Source organism: Passer domesticus, chromosome 14, assembly GCF_036417665.1.
Source record: "Passer domesticus isolate bPasDom1 chromosome 14, bPasDom1.hap1, whole genome shotgun sequence".
NCBI classification, from domain to species: Eukaryota; Metazoa; Chordata; class Aves; order Passeriformes; family Passeridae; genus Passer; species Passer domesticus.
This window is the reverse complement of record NC_087487.1, coordinates 4,293,289-4,319,711: the sequence shown is the minus strand read 5'-3', so window position 1 is coordinate 4,319,711 and position 26,423 is coordinate 4,293,289. Positions and strand designations below refer to the sequence as shown.

Genomic DNA, 26,423 nt, shown 5'->3' with positions numbered 1-26,423 from the left:
CAAGAAAAGAAAAATAGAGCCCTCCCTCTGCAAAGATTATTTTAAATTGTTGTGTTCTAAAGATAACCTTTTCATTCCCAATACATCCACTAAGCATTCAAATAACCTGAATGTTACAGATGAAACAATTTGAATTGTCAAGTTTTGTTTTTAAATGGTAACTCAACAAATAACCTCAATGATTTTACTGCCTGTTGAGTCCATGGATAGCTCCAATGGACCTCCAGAAAAATAAAACCACATTTTATTCCATTTGCATGCAGCTACACCAAAACTATTCATTATACAGTATCAAAACTCTAACAAATCTATAAACTGGGCAATCAAGTTGGAAGTCTTTCAACGTACTGTAAAGGACAAAAACTGAAATGAGTTTACAAGCTCCTTAGCTAAGCTGAGGACTATTCTGAGAATCTGTGAAACTTTTGATATAGTTTTAATTGCTCATGATATTACCTGCATTGGTTTTAGGTCTCCTTTGATACCAATTGTTGGGCATTTATGATACCATGCTGCTGCTAAATTTCTCTGGACCAGTAAAGTCAAACTCACAGGACGCAGAATTTCAGAATCTGGTTGCGAATCTGTGGATATAATGCACCTATAGAAGACAATGGAAGTAACAGAGGAAAAATGTTGACTAGTTGCTGAAGACAAAATAATATCATATTAATCTAGCAAAATTACAGGCATAATTAATTCAAGAATAAGCTCATAGGCACTTACACCTTTGTATGCACTCCAGATGAACTCAAGTTATCATGCTATCATTCCTTTCTGTCCAAGAAGGTTTAGAGATTGTCGACCTTTGACTCTACCTAAAAGCACTCCTAAACTTAGCTTGGCAAGGTTTTTTGTTTAGTTTTAGTATGTTCTCATTGCTTTCCATGTTCAAATAAGAGAAGAATGCTGTATACAGAACATGGACACTTCTCCTTTACAAAGACACTTCACCTCAGGAAAAAACTCCATATTTACCTTGACAATTTCAAGTGAGTCAGCTGCACATCCATGTTGTCAATGACTGGAGGAAGAGGAGATTCATCTGAAGACACCAGCTTGAATTCATTCTGAACTCTGATTAAGCCAAGATCAGCTACCAAAGCATTACGTGAAGCTGAAGATTCAGGGACCACTATGACTGGAGCTTTCAGGTTGACATCCATTAGGAGGCGGAAGCTCTTTTTAGCAAAGTCCTTCATGCTGGAAGCAGCCATTTCTGCTGCCTGCACTGTGACTGCAGTCAGGGCTTCCTGTGCTGCTTGGAAATTGTTTAGGAAGTTCTATTCATAGGTAGGGAAAAAAAGTAAAGGTTCCATGAAAACAAGTAAGCTTCTCAAAAAAAGGCAAACTCGAGGCAAAATGTAAATTTAAGAAAAATTAACACCTGTGGTTTAAATATGAAATTCCTAATTTAACCACACTTGTTTCAAAAGAGAAAAATGTTAAAATCATGAATAAGCTTACACATTGTTTAACTGTGTAATTTTTAAGGTATTATTAAAGCTATCAGCTCCATTCATCACTTCTGTCATCATTCTCCTTGGCAATCTTCTGTAAAGCAGTGCAACTTATGTGGTAACTCTTCAGCAAAATATTTCTATGTGCTTGCACATCAGCTCACCACCAGGCACAGGTCAAAAAGAGCTGATTGCATTTTATCTCATTAAAAAGAACTTTTAATATGAAGAAAAGAACTTAAACTAATGTCTTACCAAGAGAGACATAAAGAACTTATGTAGGTAAATTATTTGGATGCAGCCCACTTTCAGAGACATTTTACCATCCACCCTTGACATATCAGCATAGGCTTCCCCTGCAGTGGCATCTGGATAAAGTGACATGTGAAATCTAAACACTTCATCTCCCATTATGGAGACAGCCTAGAAGATTAAGTCCACACAGTTAATACTACCAGGTATTTCTGAAACAAAAAATATTTCCCCAAAAAGATCCACAGCAACTTATCAGCAGTATTTGGCCACATGGTAGGCACAAAAGAAAACAGAATCACCTATTTTACAGTACATGCCTCTTCTCACTTGCTTATCTATAGCCCATTTTATATTTAACCCCTGCTACTCAAAATTAAACATACCAGTACAAACATAATTAAAAAGAACTAAACATTAAATGGAAGAATGTTTTGCTTCTCTGAGGGGAAGGAAATTAACCAATAAATTTTGCTTAGTATTACATTGTACATTGCATTCTGTTACACAGCAAATTAAACTACAGTGCTGTCACTAAATCACTTGAAAAACTGGGTCTCTTCAACTGTTTACAATCTGCTCAACACATTACCTTTTTATGGATTGTTTTTGGATCAACATTTGTAATTACAATGTCCTCAAGTCTGGAAAACACTTTAATCTCTTTAGGCTTCATAGCCACAGATGCATCCATTCCTGAATGAAACAAAATAAGGAAGGAAGGAAGGAAATAAATGCAGTTCAACAAATTTCTAAGTAAACACTTCTGCCAAAAAAACAAACAAACGCCCTGAATTATTTACTACTGAATATAAAGGATAATAACAGCTTAGAATCCAGCTTTCTGCTATGTAATAATGAATGCTAAGCCTGGTAAGAAGTCAGGGACTTACTGCACATGGCAAAGTTGCCAACATAATTTGATTCTAAGAGTAGAATATAATTCCCCAACACTATCTAGGATCTAGCTATTAAAAAATGGAAGTTGGTCTTATCTAAAACATAGTGCCTTCACTTCTTTTAATTTTACTCCACTTAGAAATCACCTTTGTTTTCTGAGTCAAACATTTTTTTCCTTGCAGATCATTTCATACAATCACAATATATTTATATACATGTTAGAGACACCTGCAGTGCACACACTGGCCTTTTAGAAGTGAATGCAGGGAAACAGCCTATTTCTGGCTACAGCCAGCTTCATCTAATATTGAAATAAAAACCACCTTACCTTGTATTCTAATGTCTGCAATTCTACAGGTCTGATCACACACTGTAATACTGAACGCATTTAGCTTTGCAGTGAGCTTTAATTCAGAGACATCATCATGGGCTGCATCACCAGACACTGGACAGGAAACATAAGAGACATATAAGGAGTTCAAATATTACAAGCCCACTGTTTAGAACAAATATCAGACTAGTAGTTTTGTAAATATATGAACTATTCAAAAGCCACCTGCAGTCATTCCCTAAAAGATATGATGATTCTAAGTCAAAATGTGAAAAAAGTAATTTATTAAGAGTTTTCTTTAGGCACACAAACTGTCACCAACCAACACAGGCAAAAAGCCATCAAGACGATGTCTTTTCTCCTCTTTAATACCTAGTTTTTATGCATTAGTTGCTGAATACAGTATACACTACATTATTTGAAGCACTGCCTCATCACATGAGAAGTGCTCCTCTCTGTGTCAAGTAGCAAAGCCCATTTAGGCCTATTAGCTGCAGCAACACTGCACAAACAGAAAATGCAACAGCCACTGGACTCAATCCCAATAGTTTTAGCATTAGAAAACCTTGAATTTCATCAACAACACTACAAGCATAAGAATCAACAACACAGGACCTGACAAAATATTCAGGAGCTTCCATGCAAAAACTCTTACTCTTACTCAAGGCTACAAGACCCATACTTAAAATAAACACACCACCCCCTTCAGTTCAGACCACCTCTTTGCTTCCCCACTGCAGTATTTATTTTCAGCAATGTAAGCAATCTTCAGAGCCTTCAGACTGCCAAGTTACATGTTTGTGATGACACTAAACCTTTGGAAAGGCTGCACACTGCAACATCATTTATTCAACTTTCATTATAAATATCAGACCACCACCCAGGGAAAAGTTATATTGAGTAAGGAGAATCTGTAAAATTAAGCAACAGGGAAAGTGCCTGCTGGGTTTTTTTTTAATAAGATTATTTTCTCCCCATTGACAGTTGTGCATGCTTTGTTTTCCACCAAACAGAACACAATGCTGTCATTGGAAATAATATCCTTTGAAACTGAAGGTGAGATGCTGTTACACAACAGAAGTAGAGCCTGTCTAATATGACACTACCTGGTCTGAGAGTACTTCCTTTTTCCTGTTCTTTCATTTGAGGCTTGTGCTCTGATGATTTATCAGTGCTGGGAAGACCACCTGATGGAACACTGAAGGTGAGGAAACTCATGATGGAAAGCAAAGCCTCTGTGTGAAGTACTATATCCAAACATGAAAAAATGACCTAAAAGGAAGGCAAGGATACAAAACCATATTGTGATTTAGTAGCAGTTTATACCCCAACAACTCAGAGCTGCTTTCATAGAACCAAGGAAAAAAGCCCCTTGCTCAATTTCACAAGTATTTGACTCTTCTATGCCCATCCCCTTCAACTTCACACCACACAAGCTCCAGAACAGATGAGGGAGCTAGGGAAGAGAAGCTTACAGCAGCTACAGAGGAACTGTGCCAATCTAAAAACTGATGCCTCATGTGGTTATGCCTTTTCAGGACACTTTTTAGTTCTGCTTCATTTCATTTCATTGCATTACATTCAGCACTTTGATTGACAACTTCAGAACCACGTGAAGATGTTTTAGGAGATATGGTATAACAACAACAAAAAAACCCACTAGATTCAAAATTTGCAATCAGAATAGAGAGTATGTGAACAGCAACTACCCCTGTAGTTTAGCCAGTATTACTTAGTGAAACCCAGCATCAGTCACTTATTCCACCCAAGGCCTCAAGAAGCAGCTTGACCCACCACTACTGTTTTAAAGAAAACATTTTAAAAGCACAATGACATGCTTACCCCAGAAGTCACTTGAAAAATTTCTCATGAATAGCTGCTTTCAGGAGGAGTAAAAGGACAGATTACACTCAAGACCCCTGAAAATGCTACTTGGATATTCCAGCTCACATCTCAATTTCACTGTAAGTGTTACAAGCTCAGAAACACAAGGCCCTGGTTTATCTCTCTGCCAAGTGGATCACTCCAGAAGCAAAGCACATGCTAAAGGTCTCAGTTAAAATTCGTAAGGACATTTTTCTAACTAGCAAAAAAGATATAGTTTTTTCCTTAAAAAATTATTACAATAAATAACTCAGTAAAAAAAAAAAATTTTTTCTACCTGGATTTGTCTTTGAAGTAGTTAAATATAAAGCAGTAGGTTTTAATGATGAGAGTCAGGGCATTGGTTTTGCTCCCTTTTTTTTCTCTTCAATGAGAAGAAAGAAAGAAAGGGAGAAACTAACACAGTTGTTATGATTTCAAAAGCTTAAAAAAACAAATAAAGTACATCCAGTACTTACATTGATGTTTTGCTTGGTGCTTTGGTAAGTAGTAACAAAGTCTGGTCCATCAGGATCAGCCTAAAGGGGAAAAAAAAAGAAAAGGGGCATGGTCAGTCTCTACTGAAATAGCCAATAATTAATATTAATTATGAAAAATTTTATTAACTGAATTACTTGAATTTAGCCCACACACAAAGTTTATTCCAATTGCAAAAAAAGACGAAGGAAAGTGATGAAGCCTGAACAAACAAGTTCTTCAAATAATGCACAAGCAAGAAAACCAGAATGGGTTATTCACAATGCTCTGCTCAGAGACATTTCATAGCACATATTTTGTGAAAATTCAACTGACTAGTTACAAAATTTGTCTCATCTAGAATCTATTTAAACTGGATGGATTTATGCTTAATATTTTGCTTAATATTTTAATAGTACAAACTAATCCATTTTTCACTATGTAAATGATGCCATTCCAGATAAGAGTATTGAAGAGCCCACTGGTTCTACAACCTATCACATTCCCAAGTATTCATGCAATTTTTGAAGGCCTTTTTTAAGCTACCAACATATCACTCTGCAAATGCCATTTTATCACCTCTAGGGTCACTCTTCACTTGCACAGGCAAAAAGCATCACACCTGTTAGGTTTCACTCAGGTACTCATTTGTGCTGTACACATGGAACACAAAAAATATTTGTCTTGCCAGTGATTTCAGTAATAGCATTGATTTATGAAGCAAGAGCTATATAGAAGCAGTGGAGAATTAAATGGCATGTTAAACTGAGAAACAGGTATTTGGGAGAAGGCCTGGGTAAGTTTTCGATACAAATCTACAGGCTAAGTATGGAAGCCTTACTTTACTCCCCATGTAAATTTACTGAAAATGTATTGAAACCTTAATATATTCCATTTTCAAAAGATGTTCATCTGTCTCACTTGAGGAATTAAGAATGCAAAGAGGATCTCCTTTTGAGTCTGCAAACAAAGAAATAAAAATGTGAAGTGTTTCCACTCAAGCTTTACTCTACCTATGCAATGTCTCCATGCTAATTCTCTATTACATACTTATTAGATACTATTCTTGCTGAAATAGTGAAACTAAACAGCTATTTTCACTGAGAAGCTGCACATCAAGCATTATATTCACTGCTATATTCACTTTAATTTAAACTAGCAAAAATTTACTTATTTTGCTATTGAAACAAGATTTAAAACTGCAAGTTCTTTGCATTCCTACCTTCATGTTTTCACACTCAAAACCTTACTTTTCTACTTTGGATAAATGGCTATTTCAGTTATCACTTCACTGTCAGTCTGAATTGTTACTTGACCAACCAAGGAAGCATTTCCAGTGCTGCCAGAACTGGTCATAAAGCACAGAAACAGAAGCTCAGCAAAACCCACTGAACAGCTGGAATACTTCTCAGGAACACCATTCTTGCTCAAATACATTAACTCTAACTCCAGCAATGGCAGTAAAACTCAGTATCAGGTAAAATAGATTCACTCTATCTAAATTACCCTTTCCCCTCCCCTCATTAATGGTTACTGTATGTTATCCTCTGGCTATAAATCCAGTTGCACACACTCTGCTGGTTGTTTCACTTCCCTAGAAGACTTACCATGTATTTCAGTGCATCTCATTGTAATTTTTTTCAGATATGCTGCTGCAGCCAATTCATGATTTCTAATTTTGGTTTTGGTCCCAAGCTGTAGCACAGTTAGAATATGTAATGGATATCTCTCCTTCTGAACCTGCTTCATCAAAGTTATTACAACCTTGAATATGGAAAGGGAAACAAGTTCAATATTTCAGTGAAGCTGTTCAGACATGCCTGGCAGTTATAAACAGGCTAAATGTGAAACAATATTAATCTAGACATTAGCATTTTTATAAAAAGACCCTATAGGATCAATTTGCTAAAGATTTCCCCTGGCCCCTGCTCTGTTCCTCGTTTGTTTTCTTTTAGTTGCCAAGTCAAACTGTTAAAATGGACTTTATAGCCCACTACTTCTAAGAAACAGATGAGTACTGGGTTCAGATTGAGTAAGTTGTAAGATGGATACATACCTCTTTGATTTCAAAATTAAGTAGCATATTGATTACATCTTCATTTAATGTTATTTTTCTCATTTCAGACAACATTCCTTCTGAAACACTCTTATCCTGTATCAAAACTGATCTCTCCAGTTCTTTCATTTTACCTGGAACATTGAATATATTGCTTAACTTTTGAAACTACCACCATCTGTTTAGCTCAAGAAACAAACCCAATTATTTTATTTAATTTAGATGGATTACATTCACCTAAGATAAGTTAGTAACATTTCCATAAGCAAAGCCTTTAAGCTCACAGCATGAAAAGGAAATAGAAACATGCTCTGGCAACAAGATGACTCTGACATCTCAATACCTTGCTAGTTCCTTGACAACTTAGCTAACACAATCACCAAATTTTGTCTTGCAATGTTTCCAATTTTTTGAAGTATCAAAGTATGAACACTGTCCTTGCAAACTTAAGGAGTTTATCAATTAGACTCAGCTTATTACCATACTCTCAGATCTAAACTTACTTTCCAGATAATAAATGCTTTTCCTTACTCCTGAAAGCTAACACATTTAGTATTCACAACAAATCCCATCTCTGACCTTCCTTTTGCAGTACTGATTTTGCATCCTTTTGAGTTTCTTCTGCTTCACCCAGGTTTTCCGTCAACACTTTGAGACAGACATTCAAATCCTCTTGACTTAACACAACCTAAAAAGTTGCAGATCACAATTCTCAGGAAAAACACATTGTTCCTTGAGCTTATCACCTGCTAACAAAGTAGAAAATGTTTCCTGGCAAGAAGAATGCTTATTTACAGCTATTTCGCCAGCAGAATCATCCCTTCAATAAGAAAATTAAATTCTTTTAACTACTTATTGTAAAAGTCCAAGGAGATTAAAGGTTTTGACCTCCAGTGCTGTATCAATAGACATTGTAGCATTTAATGTACCTATCCTTTTAATACATTCCTATCAATGACATGCCCCTTCATGATATTTTCATTTCAGTTTCACCCGAGATGTCGCTGGTACTTTCTTTCACAGTACATAAAATGCCACAAAAAACAAGTGTCCCACTCAAGGGCGATGGGAAGGTAGGAAGCTGGCATTACTAAAGCAAATGTTTGCATTAATCTAAACTCCTCTCAAGAAAATTCCACTTCTAAAGAAGAAAAACCAAAACACTTCAAAGAATTCTTTGAGAGAATTGGTCACAAAACCATTTATGTGATCCTTTCAAACCCTACGTTCATCCAGTTCATTTTGTTCATCAAAATCCTATTACAGTGCTGAAATCCACTCCACACCTACTAAAACTTTGCAGCTTGTTTCCTCTTTGTGCCCAGAAATAACATTAAGGGTTGCTCTCATAGTAAGTATTATCACCACCTTCTCACAAGACTTACATTCATTGTATCCAGATATCCTGTGACCTCCAACACTGGTAACTTGTGAAACCAAGCTGCAGAGAGATTTCGTTTCACAGAAAGGCTTAAATTAATAGGGTGAAGTATCTGAATATCTGGATGTGACAAATCTGTCTCCAAAGTGATCCTTGAAACACAGAAAGGAAAAAAAGAAAAGTTGGAAGTCACATGTTAGATTTTTGAAAATCTTAAAATCTCAAATATAGCACCAAACACTTTCCTAAGCAGAGCAGTTTCTGATTTTATTATTGATCAACTGCTCTAAGATAAAAGGCTTTTTAATACCAAATATTTGACACTAGCACCAACCATGGTTTCTAGGCAAGAACATTAATGTTCTACAGAGTATTAGTCACCATACCTTGATAGTTTCAGCTTTGTCAGCTGCACATCCATTTTGTCAATGACTGGAGGGAGTGAGCTGCCTTCTGAGGACACCAAGACAAACTGGTTCTGAACCTTAATCAGGCCAAGATCTATTACTATTGCATTGGGGGAAATGGAGGACTGGGGGATAACTATAACTGGTGCTTTCAAGTGAATGTCCATTGCAAGCCGAAAACTCCTTTGGGCCAGGTCTTTCACACTGGTAGCAGCCTTTTCTGCAGCTTGGACTGTAGCAGCACTCAGTGTCTCCTTGGCTGTCTGGAAGTTGTTCAAGAAGGTCTAGAAAAACAGGTGAAGAGAATGGAGAAATGTTTATAAATAGTTTTTGCTCCAGGTTACTTTCTCATTTTACATCATCATCCACCAATTATGCTGCTATTCTGTTGAATTTTCCACAGGAAAAGACAACTGAGTACCTTCTGTCATGACCTCTACTGGAGGGTCAAAGAAGTACTAATCACTGCAATCCAATTATTCTAAATTAATCTCTATTTTTACTTCTTTCCTTTGCTACAAGACTCCTTAGCTCATTAGCTTTTAGGAACATAATTTTGAAAGCCCCTCTTGCCCTCCCTGAATACTACTGAATTCCTATTAAAGAAACTATTGCATGAGAGAAAGGCCACTGGTGCTTTATTGAAAAAGCTATCATTAAGGTACTCAAGCACACTGATATTTACACTGGTTAATTTGCAGGCATCATGACACCTACCTTGCAGAAAGATTTGCCTCTAGCTCTGATATGTTTGCAATGAACTCAGAATTTTGCTAGGATTGAAAGGGCAGCAAATACAAAACCCCCAAACTACCTCAATAGCACCAAGTTTTTCTCTATTTCCAAAACTGAGGGTGGAAGTGACTCAATTGAAATTTAAATCAGTTACTTACCAAAGTTTTTAATACTACACAGGAAAAATTAAACCCATCCCTTCTCTTTCAGCAAATTAAACCTAACACTTGTACTGAGAGCACAGCCCAGAAGACTAATCTGAGAATGCTGCAGAGCACAGAAAGGGAAATAAGACTTACCAGGAGAGACATGAGAAATTTGTGAAGGTACACCAGCTGGATGCAGCCCACTTTCAAACATACAGTACCATCCACTTTTGACATGTCAGTGTAGGCCTCTCCCTCAGTAGCATGAGGATTTAATGTCAAATTGAAACTGAAAACTTCATCTCCCACTATAGACACAGCCTAGAAAGAGAGAAACAGTACCCACCAGCCATCAGCAGCTTCTACAAAAGCACAAAGAACACAAAGAACTAAATAATAATAACACAAAAAACTAAAGATACCATCAGCCTCTCAGATTACAAATTAGATTAATAGTTTTTCTAATCCTTTCAGACATCCATTCTTGTAAAATGATTTTTTTATGATGTATCTTATATGAAGATACTTATTTACAACAAATCAAATACTTTTAGAAGAGTGGAATGTGTATTACATTTCACTTTTATGCATATCAAACTGACCAAGATTCAAGTAAAAGTTAAAATCTTGTAGTTGAGTACTTTTTTATGAAGGGTCCTTGAATCAACATCTGTGACAACTATGTCCTTAAGACGGGCAAAGAATACAGTGTGGCTTGGCTGAAGGCAAAGAGATGAGTCAAGACCTGCAAAGTACAAAAATAGAAACAGCAGAAGTAACAGTTATTTTCAGGGTGGGGACACCAGCAGAGGAAGTGAGGAAAAGTTATTAAGTTACTTTAAGAATGACTGTGCTACAGCTTCAACCAAAACAAAATAGAAATATTTCTAATACAAATATTGTCTCAATATCAATCATCTCTGGAAATAACTGAGCTACTATTCATAGAAAAATAATCAATCCTCCACTTCTTAATAAGCAAAATATTGAGTGAGTGCACTGAGATTTTCTATCAGGAACTATTTGAATCCAATATTTTTGCATACATAATCTTGTGTGAACACATTATATGATTTAGAGATGGGCACAAGCAAAAGGCTTTATGAACTCCAGTACTAATCTTGCATATCACACATTCTTAAATATTCATAAGAGAGTGCTAGCACTATGAGGATGGCAGTTAAAGTCAGTCAGAAGTGAAACTCCCCCAAAGAATTACTGATAAGCCTTCCAAGGGGTAAAACCAATCAAGAAAACAAAACCAAAACAAGGAACCTAAACAAACTCCTAGGGTTAAAAACCAAAAGAAACATTTTGAAGGGATTTTCTTACCCTACATAACTATTTATCCTAAATAACTTTATGGTACACCATAAAAATATCTTAGTACAACAGGAAAAACACTTAGTACAACATGAAAAGCCACCCATAATCAAACTCCCTCAAGGGATGAACCTAATCATTTGAGTAATAACATAGCACATCTTTCTAGCTGGAGGCCAAAACATTATGACAGACTTGAAGGCTGACTTTGAAAACAAGACAACATGCCATTCTTGCACAGATAACAATAAATAAACACAGATGCTGTATATTTACACCTTATTTTTAGTCCAATGATTAGCAATTGCTTTGAAACTAAATTACCAGAGCAGCTACTTCTAATAAAGAATTTAATACCTTGTATCTTGATCTCTGCAATGTTCTTTTTTTCATCACAAATATTTAAACAGAAGGCATCCAGCTTGGCAAAAAGCTTGAAGTCAAACACATCCTTATCCTTGGAAGGTTTAGACACTAGAAATAAGAGAAGGTGGGATTTTCAAGACACCTATGACTCATATTTTCACTTTAATCTTTATTTCTACAAACCTAATCGTGTCTCTCTGGATTTGCTTTGTCAGTATGCAAGACATCCTTCTAGAACCATCATTTGGATAATCACAACTGTACCTTTCTTCAATCTAGAGTCATCTTCTTGCTTTTTTTCTTTGGATGGTGTCTCTCCACTTCTTTCACCACCTGATGGACTAACAGCTGTTAGAAAACTGACAGCAGACATAAGGGCCTCTGTGTGCAACAGGAGGTTAAGTGATGAAAAAGTCACCTGTTGAAAACATGAGAGTTCATATGATCAAACAGTTACTTAAAGGTGCCAGAGTCAGACTGAGGTGCAAAACCACCCACTGCAACAGAACCACTCCTTAGAAACAGAAAAGCTGCATGTGTGGCCAGCAACAGACCATAAAGGAAAAAGCTTTCTGTGAAGCAGAAGGGGGATAAGCTTAGAAAATAAGGGAACCTAAGCAACAACCCAGCTCTTACAGCTGTAACTGCTAACCTATAACGACCACAGTAAAAAAGAAAAAGTGATGCACAACTAATTTTGCCAAACAGCCTTGGGATTCAATGCTCCTGCAATAACAGTACTATAGCAGGTGGCTGACATGTAGATATTTAGAATACGGGTATTCCTCAAAAAATCCACTAAGGAGTCCAGAAGGTAAGTGCCTGCTGTGTAGTTTAATAAAAGCTGTCCACCTGAATGGGCTTGAAACTGGAAATAGAGCCCAAATGCAATTCTTCCAGGCACAGAAGTCCCCATTGAAGTGCTGCAAGCTAACAGAAACTCCAGATGAGGTACAGAAAACTGACTTCTCTTGACATTTGCACTAGCCCATAGTATGAAGACAGGTAACTCAGCAGCACTGGAGAATTACAACTCTCATCTCCTACTGCAGCTTCAGGAACTGCTTTTGGGCAAAAGGATTTCAGTAATTAAAGATCTCAGATGAAATCTACAGACACTAAAACTATTACATAACAAGTGAAATATTTCAGTCTTCGTGCTAAAATAAGGCAGGTAAAATAATGCCATAAAGTTAATAAAGAGGAGAAATGACCTATCACAAAAACCACCATCCTTTGTACTTTATTTCAAGAATACCTCAAATCACTTTTTTTCTTTAGAAATCTGATTCACAAAGACACCATGAGTAAAATAAAAAAATCCCAGTCAGACATGAATTTAGACTCCTTATAAAAGACAGCCCAAAGAGTGCTGAACATACATGGCACTCACAACACAGATTATTTAACATGAAAAGGAAAGATTTTGTGAGTCCAGTACAGTTTCCCATACTGGGCCTTTGAATGTCGTGATGCCTGATGCATGAGAAGGTGCATTCTTACAGAAGTTTGAATTTCATCCACATGAGCTGTGGATGAGAAAGACACATTTTCAGCAGTTCAACAGAAAAAAATTGTGCTCTAAAGTGGTATAAAAATTTGCAATGATCTTTTAACTCTTGAAATCTCCTGCTGGAAGGCAGGAAAAAAGGAAAGCAAAACAAGTCTTATTGATTCCCTTGTTCTGAGCAAGCAAACTAAAAGAAAATAAGCAATAAAATCTGTAAACACTCACTTGAATCATCTGTTCAGTGTTGTTAAACATTGTCTGAAACTGTGGCCCATTTCTGTCAGCCTGAAAATAATGATTTGCATGAAGGTTAATATTAATTCCAACCAGTCACTTGTCTCTTCAGAAGATACAAAATAATCCAACTAGCTCTGAATACTAGGTTTACAACTATATATATTAGGACTTTATATTAAGAATATGTAGAAATGCTTTAAAAATGATTTTCAAAAGCTTTGTGTATACCTTGACATATTCCACCTTCAGAAGGTCTAAGCCAGGCTTGTCTGAGGAACTAATTAGATGAATGGGTGCTTTTTTACCTGTAAAACACCACATGAGATAAACAAGAATTAGGATCATATTTCTGCTCTTTCAGAGACCCAAACAATTTATGCCTTGAAGGTAGGGATTAACTTTCATTACCATTTGCTAAAATACATTGCACCATCAAATATGAGTCACTGGTTTCTCTTTGCTAAATCCAAAATGGCAAATCCCTTTTCCAACCAAAGACAGAGCTCTAAGCCATTTATTTATCCCCTAAGCATTATGGTGAGAGTCCAGAGCTTATCAACTGTATCAGTGGCACAAGCACTGCAATGGACAGCTGCACATGAACTGGGAAACTGGAACAACATTTGCATTTCAGAGAGCACAAAGCGCAGGAGAGCTTCAACTAATTGCTACACACACAAGTCCAGTTCTCTGGCACTGCTTATTACCTCCAACTCCATAGTAGTCCAAGCTTATTTTCTTCAAATAAGATACAGCTGCTAAATTATAGGTTTTGACAGTAGCTTCTGTCCCAAGATGCATTACATCAAATACAAGTACTGTTTCCTCAATTTTCTTTTGTCTGGTGAGTTCTACTAAAACCTGGATGAACAAGAAATGCAGTTATGCCGTCTTCTCACATGCAGTATACTCAGAATTTAAACCAACAACAAAAGTGCAAGATTAATGCCCTCCCTGCTTTGTTGGAAGCATTGTTTGTATTACAGAATGTAGAGTATATAATAGAAAGGAGAAGTGATTGATGGTGAAAGGCATAAATACAAAAAGTACTTGGTGATTTTCTCTTAGCAAGATACCTGCCTGGGACTGACTTGGTTTCTCCAGTGCAAAATTCCCACTCCTTACCCCCTAATTATGAGTTGTTACTAATTGTTTACAGTAAAAATACTCCAATAAGGGGCTTTTTTTTAAAATAAAGCTGTGTGTATGCATCATGTTTTATTTATATGCATCTCATACAGACAATAAATATCTCATATTAATAGAAATATGTATGTGTATACATGAGGGGTTTTTTTGTTTGATGGTTATATTTCTGCATCCACTAATCTGGAGAACACTGGTAAAAGAATATCAGATATTTTTAAAGTGTTCTTTAGGCAGGGGAAAACAGAATTACAGACATACTTCTTTAATTTCAAACTTGAGGTGAAGATCTGTCAGCTCCTCCTGAGCAGGCTCCTCTTTTTTTATTTCTTCTCCTTTAATTACTGAACTGTCAGTTGGTTCAGAGCTTTCCTCAAAATCAAAATATTCTTCTTCAGAGTCTACAGAAGCAAAACGACTTTGTCATAAACTTTTCCAGAAACACAGCTAAATATCCCACCCTCTCTTTCCCATTCCAATTGCACTTTTAACAGCATGATCACTTTAAATTTAACTTGACAAAATATACTTCAGATCTATACTGCTCTCTTACCCACTGAATAAGAGAACAAAATTAAAGCCCTATTAAAGACAGCACTAGAGTCTGAAGGCATCATTAGACTTTCAAGAACACATAAGAAAGTAACAATAAGAGAAGCTCCAGGAAACAAGTGTCCAGGTTCCACTATGGAAAATTTTTCTCTAAAACAGTCATGAAAATAAATGCTCAAATTCAGAGTTAAAACAGTAATTTCTCAGTAATGTGTTATTCCAGTTCAGCCTTCTCAGAAAAAGGAGAGTTTTGTTAATGAAAAACAGTCAGAACAACCTAATGCAGTTAGTATTTACAGTTTATTCATTTGAAGAGGTTGCTTATGCATATTATAAATTTGTCTTAAAAAGCAGGTTTGCTTTTTAGAAAAAGCAAGTTTATTCATCTAAGGTAACATCAGCATCCTAATCAAATCTCCTCATGCACTTGAAGGTAGATATGACCCACCATGCTCATCTCTGTTGTCCTTACATGTTTTAACACCAATAACAGCATGAAAATATTAGCTATCCCCTAAGTTATGGCCTGCTACCTTTACAAGACACATCTGTAGCTTCTTACCTGACACTATTTCTGCTAACAACTGGGGTGTACTAAGCAGCCCTTTACCAACAACAGGAATTGTGGGAATAGCTGGTACCTGGAGGGAAAGAAAAGAGCAAAATAACCAACACAGTATTTTAAAGTTTATATAGCTTGGCATGTTGATATTTTTTTCTGATGATCAGTGTTCCACAACGCCTTCCCCACACTGTTTGGCAAGGTCAGCTCTGCCAATAGTTATGTTGAAACCAGCAGGACAATGACAAAGGCTCCCCCACTGTTTGAGGAAGACCAGAATGTTCTGATGGTAATTCAATGAAGACACTAGTGATGTTTTCTTTGCTTGTTTGATCTTTTTTTTGTTTTACATTTTCTTAGTTGTAGTCAGCTTACCTTTGGGCTTGGAACTGACATAGATGACTTCTGAGGCAGTGGAATGCTGTCAATCAGATCAGAGATTGCCTTGATTTTCTGGTCAGAGAGTCTGACATGCACCAAAGGAAGTCCTCCTGACACTTTAAACCTTTTTAAAAGAAAAACAACTGATTAAACTCCTATACAAAAAGTACCAATTCTTCATTTAAATCTGAACAATATGGATACTCCTATATAAAGGTCACATCAGAGTAAAGCCAGAGATTCTGCATTAAAACAGGGCTTGGATTTAAGCAGTAGTCAGTAACCAGCAAAGGCTTCAGGGAACCACTACCCAAAAAAGATTTTGCTAACAGTAGTAACCTATTTTGGGTTCTTAGTTAATACCTTCAAATTACAAACCTTTAGGGAAAACACAGCTTTATTTTCTCTGAGTACAAAGTAATTCTAAACAAGACTTTTCAACATTAATACATTACTTTGCCATCCTGGAATCTCTTTCCACCATTGATTTTGCCAACTGTACATGAATATCCATAGGCTGCAAAATGTGCAAAGTTGATGGGTGTTGAAAACGAGCCTTCTTCCAGTCTTCACCTGAAAATGTCCAGTAAATTTAGATGATAAAAAAAATCACTTGCTAATTAATTAAGGCATCATTAAAGTAATCAAATGGCATCACTAGGAGAGTTAAAAAACCAACTAAATAAACCTAAAACAACTAAGGTCAAGTATTTTAAGAGCTTTTAATCCCATTTGTGAACACTACTGCCTTAGCAGCACTAAACCCAATTCTACACTAAAAGATGTATCTACATTGACCCCTACAGAAAGAAATTAATAGACAGATAAAAGATAGAAGAGCCACCTAGCATTCTGTTGATTACACAAACTTAAGTGAAGAACTAATGCAAATTTTAGCTGTGCTTTTCCTGTGTATGATGGAGAACATAATAGTTCTTTTTATTTACATTCATTTCTACCACTGAAGTGATGCACAGGTCCAAAGAAAAAATAAGCAGAAACTAACCCATTTTTTCAAAGTTTGGCACCCAGCATGTATTATAACCTATCTTTTCATTAACTACTGATTTCAGTTTGTCTTTTTTTCTTTAAAAAACATATTTATTTATTACAGGTAGGTAGCCTTTGACAGTCTTTTGCATAAACAGCAGCTATGTTGTTTTGTTACCTGTTCTTGCAAAAAGAAGTTGCACATTTTTAATTTTCACATCAAATTTGTCATAAGCTTTGTCCATAATCTCCTCTAATGATGAAAAGTTCGAGGCTTCACTACTGCCTTGATTTATGCTGTTCAGCTAAACACATAACAAACAAAATAAAAGTTTTTAAAACAGACGTGTTATTAATTCTAGTGAAGATGAAAAGATGATTCATGGGGGTTAATAATTGACATTTGGACTCTTATAGAGAAATATGTTGAATCATTTCACTTACTCTAAGTAAATGTTTTGTTCTTACTTCTATCAATCCACTTAATTCAAGTTACACAAAATTTTTTTTTCACTAGTCTACCATCTTACATATAGAATACAACTAAAATAAATAATTAGTCATGAAATCAAGTGATTGCAATCTTTCCATTTTAGAGAAACAATTAGCTTTCAAACTTCAAGAGAAAAATTATATTCTCTTTTATTAATAAAAAGCTACAATTTTACAAAAAAGGAAACAAAAGTTTGTTTATTCTGCTGAAGAAATGAAAGATTCTAAGTGATAAAGTATTACAGTCATTATTAGAACATGAACATGTTTCCTAGGGAGGATTACCTAGTTCATCAAAGATACCCTAACAACTCTGATCAAACTGCTGACCCAAATCTATTTAGTTAGAAATAGGGTAAATTAAAAAAAATATGGTGATACAGATGATCAGCCTGCCTTCTGAAAGCAAGATGCTTCCATATGGACAGCTATGTTAAAAGAGAATATTTGCTTCCCCTGAGGTTCTAAGAGACACCATTTATATACCTGAAATGTACCAAAGTCCAAAATCAGCAAATCTGAATTTTCATGGTAGAAACCAGTCCGTGGAACCACAAGGTAGGAAGGTTTCAGATTAATCTTCAAGTCAAGGACTTTCCTCATTTCAATAATATGAGCTAATCCTTAAACAAAAAGGAAAGGCCATGGAAATGTCAATGCTATTCACAAGTGAAACAATTGTAACAGCATAGAAAAAGATGTTATCTGAAAGATAAAGGCTCTTGAATCAAGACTTTAATAGCATTCTACTGATTTCTTACTAAACTCAAGTTTCCTTCCCACAAATCATTCACTAAATCTCCAAGCAATGAAGTGAGAAGTAATTGACTCTATCCCAGCTAAAATGTGGGATTTCACAACCTTCCCAGCTCAAGGAACAATCTCAATCCTACTATTTGGTCATCAATCAAAACATAAGCCAAGTGTTTGGGTAATCACATGGAAACATTTTAAAGGTTCACCTTCACTGAAATTTGTTACTATCTTACCTGTAGCAGTTCTTTCCTTGATTTCCTCCAACTTCATTAATGTGGCTGTTGTTAATCTTTCAAGATCCATTCCTTTACTTGTCTGAAAGAATTCTACCATCGCATTTATTGTTTTCTTAAAAAAAAAAAAAAAAAGAATTAGCATTATATAGCATTACACATGTAAATCACTCAACAAAAACTCAAAATCAGATTGGACAGAGCTAAGAGAGTAAGAACAGAGAAAGAGGACTCAGAAACACCTGAGAGTTTGGTTACTACTCACTGCATCATATTTTACTTCCACAGGCTGCGATTCAATAGTAAGGCTCTGGTCAGCTGTACTGTCCTCTGGGTTAACATCAAACTCAATCTTAAGCAGAGAAGATTTGCTATCCCCTATGGAAGCCACAAGAGATGGTACAATGTTTTCTTGTCTCAGGCCTGTAACATACCAGTTTTCAAGCTTTGCTTCAACCCTAAAGAAGGTGAATAATTAAAAATACTTAATTGGGCAAGGGTTAGAATCAGTTGCAAGAGAAAATATCTGTATGTTACATAAACAAAAAGTGCAGGAATGTTTACTACTGTGTATGGATGCAAAAAGCAATTACAGACTTCTTTTGGTGCAAATGGGAATTCTGCACTGAGAATTGCCCTGACAACAGTGTTAAGTGGAGTCTGTAGGAAAACACCTTTAAGAAAGCCATTGAACACCACCAAACCACACCAACTTCACCATCCTATTACATAAGAAACTGATTTTCAGGTCCTCTGCCTCCACCATTAAAATTCCTGATATTGGAAGGCAACATATTTGGCCATAATCAGTGTCATATGCCTGGCTCTATTGAGATAACTAAACTACATTTTTTTCAGAAACATAACACTTATAAGACTATCTGTTCTACACTGCTTCCATCTTGCAAACTAAATTTTATGGCATGCATTTATCTAAAATAATGTCAAAGCTCTTTGTTTCTGTGCAGCATTCAAGCTGCACCTTGAAAATTCCCCAGAATGGTTTTTAGCAAAAATATTTCAAGTGCCAGTGAAAGCCTGAACTGAAGGAACTGCAAATGAAAGCAAGAAGTGCACAGATTGATTTTCCAGACACTGGCAATCTTATTCAGTCACTGTGTAATCCAATAACTTTTGTTCAATATTTCTAGTGTGCCCTTTCTTAAAACACAGGAAGGTCTCAATATCTTATGCTTGGGCTGATTTTCCACCTACAGCACAAACACATAATTTTTCATTTCTTAGGCAGTGAGTAACACATTCACTAGCTTGGCTGGAGCGTGTTGGCCACACCACTTCACATGGCTTAGCTATTGCTTCCCAAAAGTCATATTCAGCCCTTCAACACTTATATTCAAGAACAAGGTTGCCATTGTTTGTGAAAACTAGCAGACAGCATTCCCTTCTTCCTTCCATTCTATGTTATTCACAAAATCATATTATTTACAACAGAGTACAATTATAGAATGCCAGCAAATGTACAAGGCAATATACAACAAGCACTACCCAAGAAAAGTTAAGAAGCTGGGGAGTGGGGTGAGGAGGGACAGATGTTTCTACACCAAGAAAATACCAATCAAATTACTTAATGGCTTGTGCTCCTGGGCGCTGTGATATTTTGGTACTCAGATCAATTATCTGTACTTTTAGAGTTTCTGCCACATTCTTGTCTTCTTTAATTGTAAGAGAAGTGCTTAACAGCTTCAGTGTCACAACATGGGCAACATACTAGTGAGAAGAACAGAGGAAACTGAAATTAGAAATCTCAATAAGAATAATTTCTCAGAACTCCTCATTTTAACAAACTAAAATGTGTCTTTCTAAGTTTTTCCAGTCAACTAAGATTAGAAACTCATCTCTATGCAGAAAGCAAAGTACAGGTTCTTTATTCCATGTTTACCAATCATTTCTTTAATATAAAATAGTGTAGTTCAACAAATGCACAGCAAATATAGTCTCACTCTTTTCAGCATTAAGGATTTTTTTTTAATATACCCTGAAGCAAGCATAGCTAAACTACATTCAGTAGAGGACTCACTAGATCAACCAAAATCATTATAATCACATTAAATAACTACATTTCAGAAGACATAGCTTGTATGCCTTTATTGTTCTTTCTGCCAAATGTCAAGTCTTGGCCTTGCCAAGAGAGGGCTCTGACTTCCTAATACCATTTTATGACTGCATCAATCAGCAACTTCAGAAGGATAAAATAATATTTCCTACCTGAATTTGAAGCCTTCACATTTCTTCAGGATAATTAAAGAGCTGAAACCATCTTGAATTTGTTGTGTGGTTTGTTTTTCTAAACCATCCCATAGGTTGCTTACCTGCTTTGGTAACGAAAGGTGATGGGAGCTGTCACTATATCCAATAGCAGTATAAAGTTTAGCTTTCTCCTCTGGTGTCATTAGTTCATCAATAGCTAAAAACCAAAAACCACATAAATTGCACCTTAGTAAATAAAAATTACCACTTTCCTTCACATTTGCCTCCTACTACTTCAGCTGTGGTGATACGTTCCATTGATTCTCCATACTGCACTAAATTCCAGATTGCAAAATAATTCACACAAGAGTCTTCATATATGATGGCACAGATGTAACACAGAAATCAATTTAATTTTTATTACAGAAGGATCCATAGCCCCTCATGATGAAAAGAGATTTCAGGAATTTCAGTAGATCAAGACAGCAAATCACCAGAAACAGAGTATTCCAATTGTTGCCAATTATCACTATAGCTCTAAGTGCCATATTTTTCTCCTTACCAAGGTTCTGAAAAGCTTAAGGCCAATTTAGAAGAATGCATTATTTGCCAGCCCAATATTCAGTAAGAGGTGCCATAAAATGCACTGCTTATGCCATACCCTCTCCAGCAGAGTAGGAAGCAAAAATACTGTATTCTCTTTTATGTATAAGAAGATGTAAAATCTCTCTAGTGCATCACAATCTACACTTACTTTCAGGTACAAGTGGTTCCTCGTCTTCTTTAATCCTAGATTCTTTTTTACCCCAGAAACCACTAAACCATCCTCCACTTTTCTTTTCTGCCTCAGTGTTCTTCTTCTTCAGTAGTTTTTGTCCTGATCTTATTGTCTACAAACCAAAAATTAAAACAAATTGGACAAAATACATAATTTATAGTATTACTACTTTTCTGTAAATAATCCACGAATGTTGAACATGCACTTAACTGAGGGACAGCAACACCACACCACAAGGAGTTAAGAGCTCTTTGACTCACTAGACAGAGGAAAAAGAGGACCAGGGTGAGGGACACGTCTCTGTGTATCTGTGCATGCAGACACAAGCATGCACATTTTTACTTGGGACAGTTCTTTCCACACATTTCACCAGCACTTAGACTACAAATAGGTAGGAACCATACAAAAGGACAGTATTTAAGAGAGTACAAAATGCATTTATATTTCTAAATCAAGTAGATTTCTTAACCTAGTAGTAACAAACCTGAGGATCAGTCCTGTACCATTTAAAACTTTTGAACTTGTTTTTGAACTGGTTTCCAGTTTGAAAATTACTTTACTCTTGTCCTGGAAGGATAGGAAACTTGTCTTCCAACCTACCTATCTTATCACACACATCAGCATAATTTTTTAAAGTACTATCATGACAAAACCATCCTATTTGAAGTGCTACAATATTACTGAACAGAAATGACTCCTTACCTCAACTTGTGCTTGCTGTCTTGCTAAGATTGTATTGAAGACATCGAGTTTTCTTTCTAGGTCCTACAAAAATGTATTATCAAATTATTTGCTGCTAAAACACATTTAGGAAAGGCTCTCCACTATAAATTTTCTACCAGCTCCTTCATATTTACATTCCAATTGATTTCTAGCTCTGCTCATTTCTATCACAGGTATATCCCACCCCCAGCTGCAAAGTTCACTAGAAGATAAAATCAATGTTAAGCAGTCTAGTTTTTTTTTCTTAACTAGATTACTCTTGCACTTCATTAAAAGTATCCATGCTCATTAATCTTCAACCAAAGATAGATTGTTTTTAATGGCACTTTACTAGTATTTTATTTAGTTTTCCACAATAGGTTACACAGAACTTCAGATTAAGAAGTATTTTCACACACTTCTTGTGTTCTTGTAAAACCATCAACCTGGATTACTCTCAATTATATCTAAAGAATTATTTCATAGAGGGACCAAAACCTAATTCCTCCAAAGAGAAAAGACTCATACCTGGATTTGCCTCTGTGTTTCTTCTGACAGTTTACTCTGTGTTAGCTTGTTCTTGTACACATTTTTGTAGCTCTTCAGAAGCTGCCTGTGCTGTTTTATGTTACTCCATGACCACATTCGAGTACGTCTTCTGATGTGAACTTCCAGAACACTGTTACCTGCATATTTCCACCTACAATAAATCCATATTTGTGAACAACTTCCCATTTCATTTGTGCATTACAACTTACAGATTGCAGAGGTACTTTATTAGTATGCAAAACCTTTGTTCACCACTTGTGATTTGAGAACTTGGCTTATAAAAATTTCAATGTTCTCAACATCACTTTTGATAAATGGACAGAGGACTTTAATGAGTGAAGAGCTATAAACCTTCATTATTGACTTCTGCACATTTGCAAATTTGGGCTGTTACAGCACTAAGTGCACTTAAGCACTTTGATAGTCAGTATCACTTAGTACTACTTTGAAAAAAGCCAACAAAAAGCATATCAGTTCAAATCTACAGCTGACATAGATGTTTCCTTTGTATAACATATCTTTAGCCTTTCTAAAATTACATTTTAACCTCTAGTGAGAGCATTGGCATTTTGTTCAAATTTTGGGGACTTCAGCTTAGCAAATGAGATTTTCATCAACTGGATCTTTTATCACTTGAATCTAAGGGCTAAGCAAAACTCTGCGGAAGTTATATCAGCATGTGAACTAGTTTTAAAACTACTTTTAATCACAAAGGAGAATGAAGAGACTGGAGAAGACTGCAGCATTTCCCAAAGAATGCATGAATGTACACAGCTTACCATTCCCTGGCATTATTATGGAGACACACATTTGGCCTAAATCTTCTGTACGGTGCGTTGCGAACCATGTAATCGATGGACTCCAGCAGGTCTATCATGCTGAGGTACTAAACACAGGAAAACAAGTTTCTTAGCAGAGGTTCAGGTTTTGTTTGCAGGCACTGCTCCAACTGCATGTATATACTATTGCCTTCAGTATTCCTCAAACTACACAGAAATTTAAGTCCATGCATTTTCATTAGTAGCTGAAAGTGGACTGACTGCACCCATTATTCTCAAAGAACACCACTTTGAACCCCTGCCTCCCTCCAAGAACAACAATTTGTAGTTTTACCAGCCTGCTCAGCACAGCCTCCCAGGCTTTCTCAAACCAACCTTATTTGTTTGTCAAGGCAGTTGCCCTCATTTCAGAACTGCATTTACATTAGTGCACCTTACTGGTACAGCTCTGAACTCTATATATATATATATATATATATATATATATATATATATATATATATATACACACACTTAGACATCGGTATAAGCTAAAAAGCTCTTTAGCCAACTAACTGCAAGTTATCTCTCAATAAATGAGTACACAAAATTTCTGGGGAGCCATCTAAATTAGTTCCTTGATACTTCAGCAAGCTTTGTTGCCACACTCCATTCATTCCCACCCTTACTTGTATTTTGGCATCTCTGCAGTTATAACACTGGATTATAATTTAATAAGACAAGGGCAACTCATGATTGCATTCTCTAGGTGAAAGGAATGCTGCTGGAAGGGCTGAATACAGATCAGTTGATTCCCAGAGGGTCCACAGATAAGAGTGTCAGAGTACAACAATCACCAGGAAGTGATTGTTACACAGAGGGGAAAAGATCCTACACTTCTCCCACAGGTACTGCTAAACAGTTTAGAAATTCTACAGGCATATAAGCACACAAATCCCTAAAAATGTTTTCAGTGAAAAAACACTATAGTTCATCACAAACTGAAATGGGTGATAAATACCAAATCAACTTGCCTGTGGCTTAGTGAATTCAATGACAATTCTCTGTACTTCTACATTACAATCAATCTTAGGAGTTTTCAGTTCTACTTCTGCATGTGGGTTAATATAGAGTCTTGCAGAGGCTGACACTGGTCTGAAAACTTGAAGATAAAAAAAATGAGATGGATTTTTTATTTAAATATAACAAGGATCAGATCAACCACATCAATAGATAACATGCATGCTCAAGCCCCACAGAATCAGGATGCAATTCTTACCAATAACATTTAAGATAGTCCTGCAATATTTAAAAAGCATATAACACCTAATATGCTCTATTATAACATGTTTTTTCTAAAATGAAGATAGTATGGCCATGCCTGCAGGATCAGATCAGGCTGTTGTACACTAACATGATCAGAACAGTTTAGATTCACTCATTCCTAGCTCACTTACTGTACTGGTAGTCTTCAGGCTGGTGACCATGACAGGGAATTCCTCTTTTCAGCTGATCCTGTAAAGGGATACGATACTGTCTAACAATTCCTGAAGAGCATTACTTGTTTAGAGTTCTCAAAACTTTGAGTAGATCAATTTAAGTGCACGTGTATTTTTCAGACTTTTGCAGTCAATTCAAGTTGTGTATCAATTTGTGTTTTCACTTCAGACTGAGATTCAGAGAAAAAAAAAGGAAAACATCCACAGACAGGCAATGCCAGATGAACTTGGCTGTTCTTAGACAACTGGATGGTTTTAATGTACTTCACAGTTTTGATTTGATCTTTGATGTTAGAACCAAGCTCACTGGGTTAAGTACATAATTTGTTAAGGGCAAAATAAAACAAAAATAAAGGTAACCATAAAAGATGAGCACAAAAAAAAGGGAAACAAGTAGTATTGTACAAGGACACACACAGAACACCTTTATAAACATAATAGGTGAAAAATATATTATGTCTAAACCCTATAGGGGTTGATAACAAATGAGGTTCACAAAATATTACTAACAATAGTGCAATGGATTAACATATGACCCTGAATACAGTGACCATAAGTGTAAGGAGTGAGGTAGAAATCAGTGTGGTGTAGTTTTGAAAACAACAAGAGCCAGAGAATATAGTAATTAATGCATTTTCTTCTTCTACATTACCAGTATTTGTTCACGGGAGCCATGATAATACATTTTGCTGTGTATGTTCCAATAAGCACTGAGGCTGTCCAGGCACAAAAGCTGCACAGGAAAGAAAACAAGCAACAAATTGCATACACTGTATTCAATCCATTCTATGAATTTAGCTTTCAATTTGTGAAAATAGAAAACATATGAAAGCAGATAAGACAGCAAATGAACCGTTAGGATTGAGATGTATTTTATCTGACAATACTATTTTGAAATGATAATTGAATTGCAAGTTCTTAAAGCACACTTTCATGCACATCTGTTAAACATGACCCTGGGTTACAGGGGTGAGGGTGCACAAAACTGGTACTTGGCCTGATGAAGAAGCCAAGATTATTAAATCCTTCTTAATTGTTTCCTAAAATTGCTTAGATCTCTGTGTACTCCTTTCTGCACAGGCTTGGAGGGTGGTTCAGGAGGTGGGCAGGGAGCACAGAGAGACTGCTTAGCTCCCAGAATCTCAATTACATTAGGAGTACAAATTAGATTTAGGAAACGGTAATTTGACAACCTGTTTGAAATCACAGCTTGCACACAGGCTTGCTGTATAGTGCATTGAACAAGGGGATCAGCATTCACATTTAAGATAAATTATTTAAACTATGGAGTTTGTTTAACTTTATGTCTTATGTAAAACCAGTTATTTGTGCTCTATTTGTGCTTAAACATACATGAAAAATAAATAAAAATG

General features: G+C 36.0%; 1 protein-coding gene across 8 annotated transcripts in view; it reads right to left on the bottom strand.

Annotated features, from left to right (window-relative positions):
* Nucleotides 1–26,423, bottom strand: part of VPS13C (vacuolar protein sorting 13 homolog C) — a 178,252-nt gene that overhangs the window by 139,880 nt on the left and 11,949 nt on the right. For all 8 annotated transcript variants that reach the window (XR_010347749.1, XR_010347747.1, XM_064389379.1 and 5 more), the window contains 37 exons: nt 25,703–25,783; nt 25,009–25,066; nt 24,586–24,713; nt 23,573–23,679; nt 22,773–22,944; nt 22,245–22,307; nt 21,519–21,654; nt 20,887–20,981; nt 20,142–20,284; nt 18,822–19,014; nt 18,557–18,671; nt 18,054–18,190; nt 17,254–17,380; nt 16,541–16,658; nt 16,080–16,209; nt 15,705–15,783; nt 14,852–14,991; nt 14,152–14,305; nt 13,673–13,749; nt 13,433–13,492; nt 11,962–12,115; nt 11,689–11,805; nt 10,650–10,753; nt 10,162–10,329; nt 9,107–9,411; nt 8,725–8,872; nt 7,919–8,027; nt 7,340–7,473; nt 6,891–7,047; nt 6,164–6,243; nt 5,286–5,345; nt 4,050–4,215; nt 2,941–3,057; nt 2,305–2,408; nt 1,716–1,883; nt 979–1,283; nt 457–601 (listed from right to left, as the gene is read on the bottom strand). Coding sequence is in view for 6 of the 8 variants with exons in the window: in XM_064389379.1 (XP_064245449.1) it covers nt 457–601; nt 979–1,283; nt 1,716–1,883; nt 2,305–2,408; nt 2,941–3,057; nt 4,050–4,215; nt 5,286–5,345; nt 6,164–6,243; nt 6,891–7,047; nt 7,340–7,473; nt 7,919–8,027; nt 8,725–8,872; nt 9,107–9,411; nt 10,162–10,329; nt 10,650–10,753; nt 11,689–11,805; nt 11,962–12,115; nt 13,433–13,492; nt 13,673–13,749; nt 14,152–14,305; nt 14,852–14,991; nt 15,705–15,783; nt 16,080–16,209; nt 16,541–16,658; nt 17,254–17,380; nt 18,054–18,190; nt 18,557–18,671; nt 18,822–19,014; nt 20,142–20,284; nt 20,887–20,981; nt 21,519–21,654; nt 22,245–22,307; nt 22,773–22,944; nt 23,573–23,679; nt 24,586–24,713; nt 25,009–25,066; nt 25,703–25,783 (4,854 nt within the window). In the remaining 2 variants the exon portion in view is untranslated. The remainder of the gene's footprint in view (nt 1–456; nt 602–978; nt 1,284–1,715; nt 1,884–2,304; nt 2,409–2,940; nt 3,058–4,049; nt 4,216–5,285; nt 5,346–6,163; nt 6,244–6,890; nt 7,048–7,339; nt 7,474–7,918; nt 8,028–8,724; nt 8,873–9,106; nt 9,412–10,161; nt 10,330–10,649; nt 10,754–11,688; nt 11,806–11,961; nt 12,116–13,432; nt 13,493–13,672; nt 13,750–14,151; nt 14,306–14,851; nt 14,992–15,704; nt 15,784–16,079; nt 16,210–16,540; nt 16,659–17,253; nt 17,381–18,053; nt 18,191–18,556; nt 18,672–18,821; nt 19,015–20,141; nt 20,285–20,886; nt 20,982–21,518; nt 21,655–22,244; nt 22,308–22,772; nt 22,945–23,572; nt 23,680–24,585; nt 24,714–25,008; nt 25,067–25,702; nt 25,784–26,423) is intronic.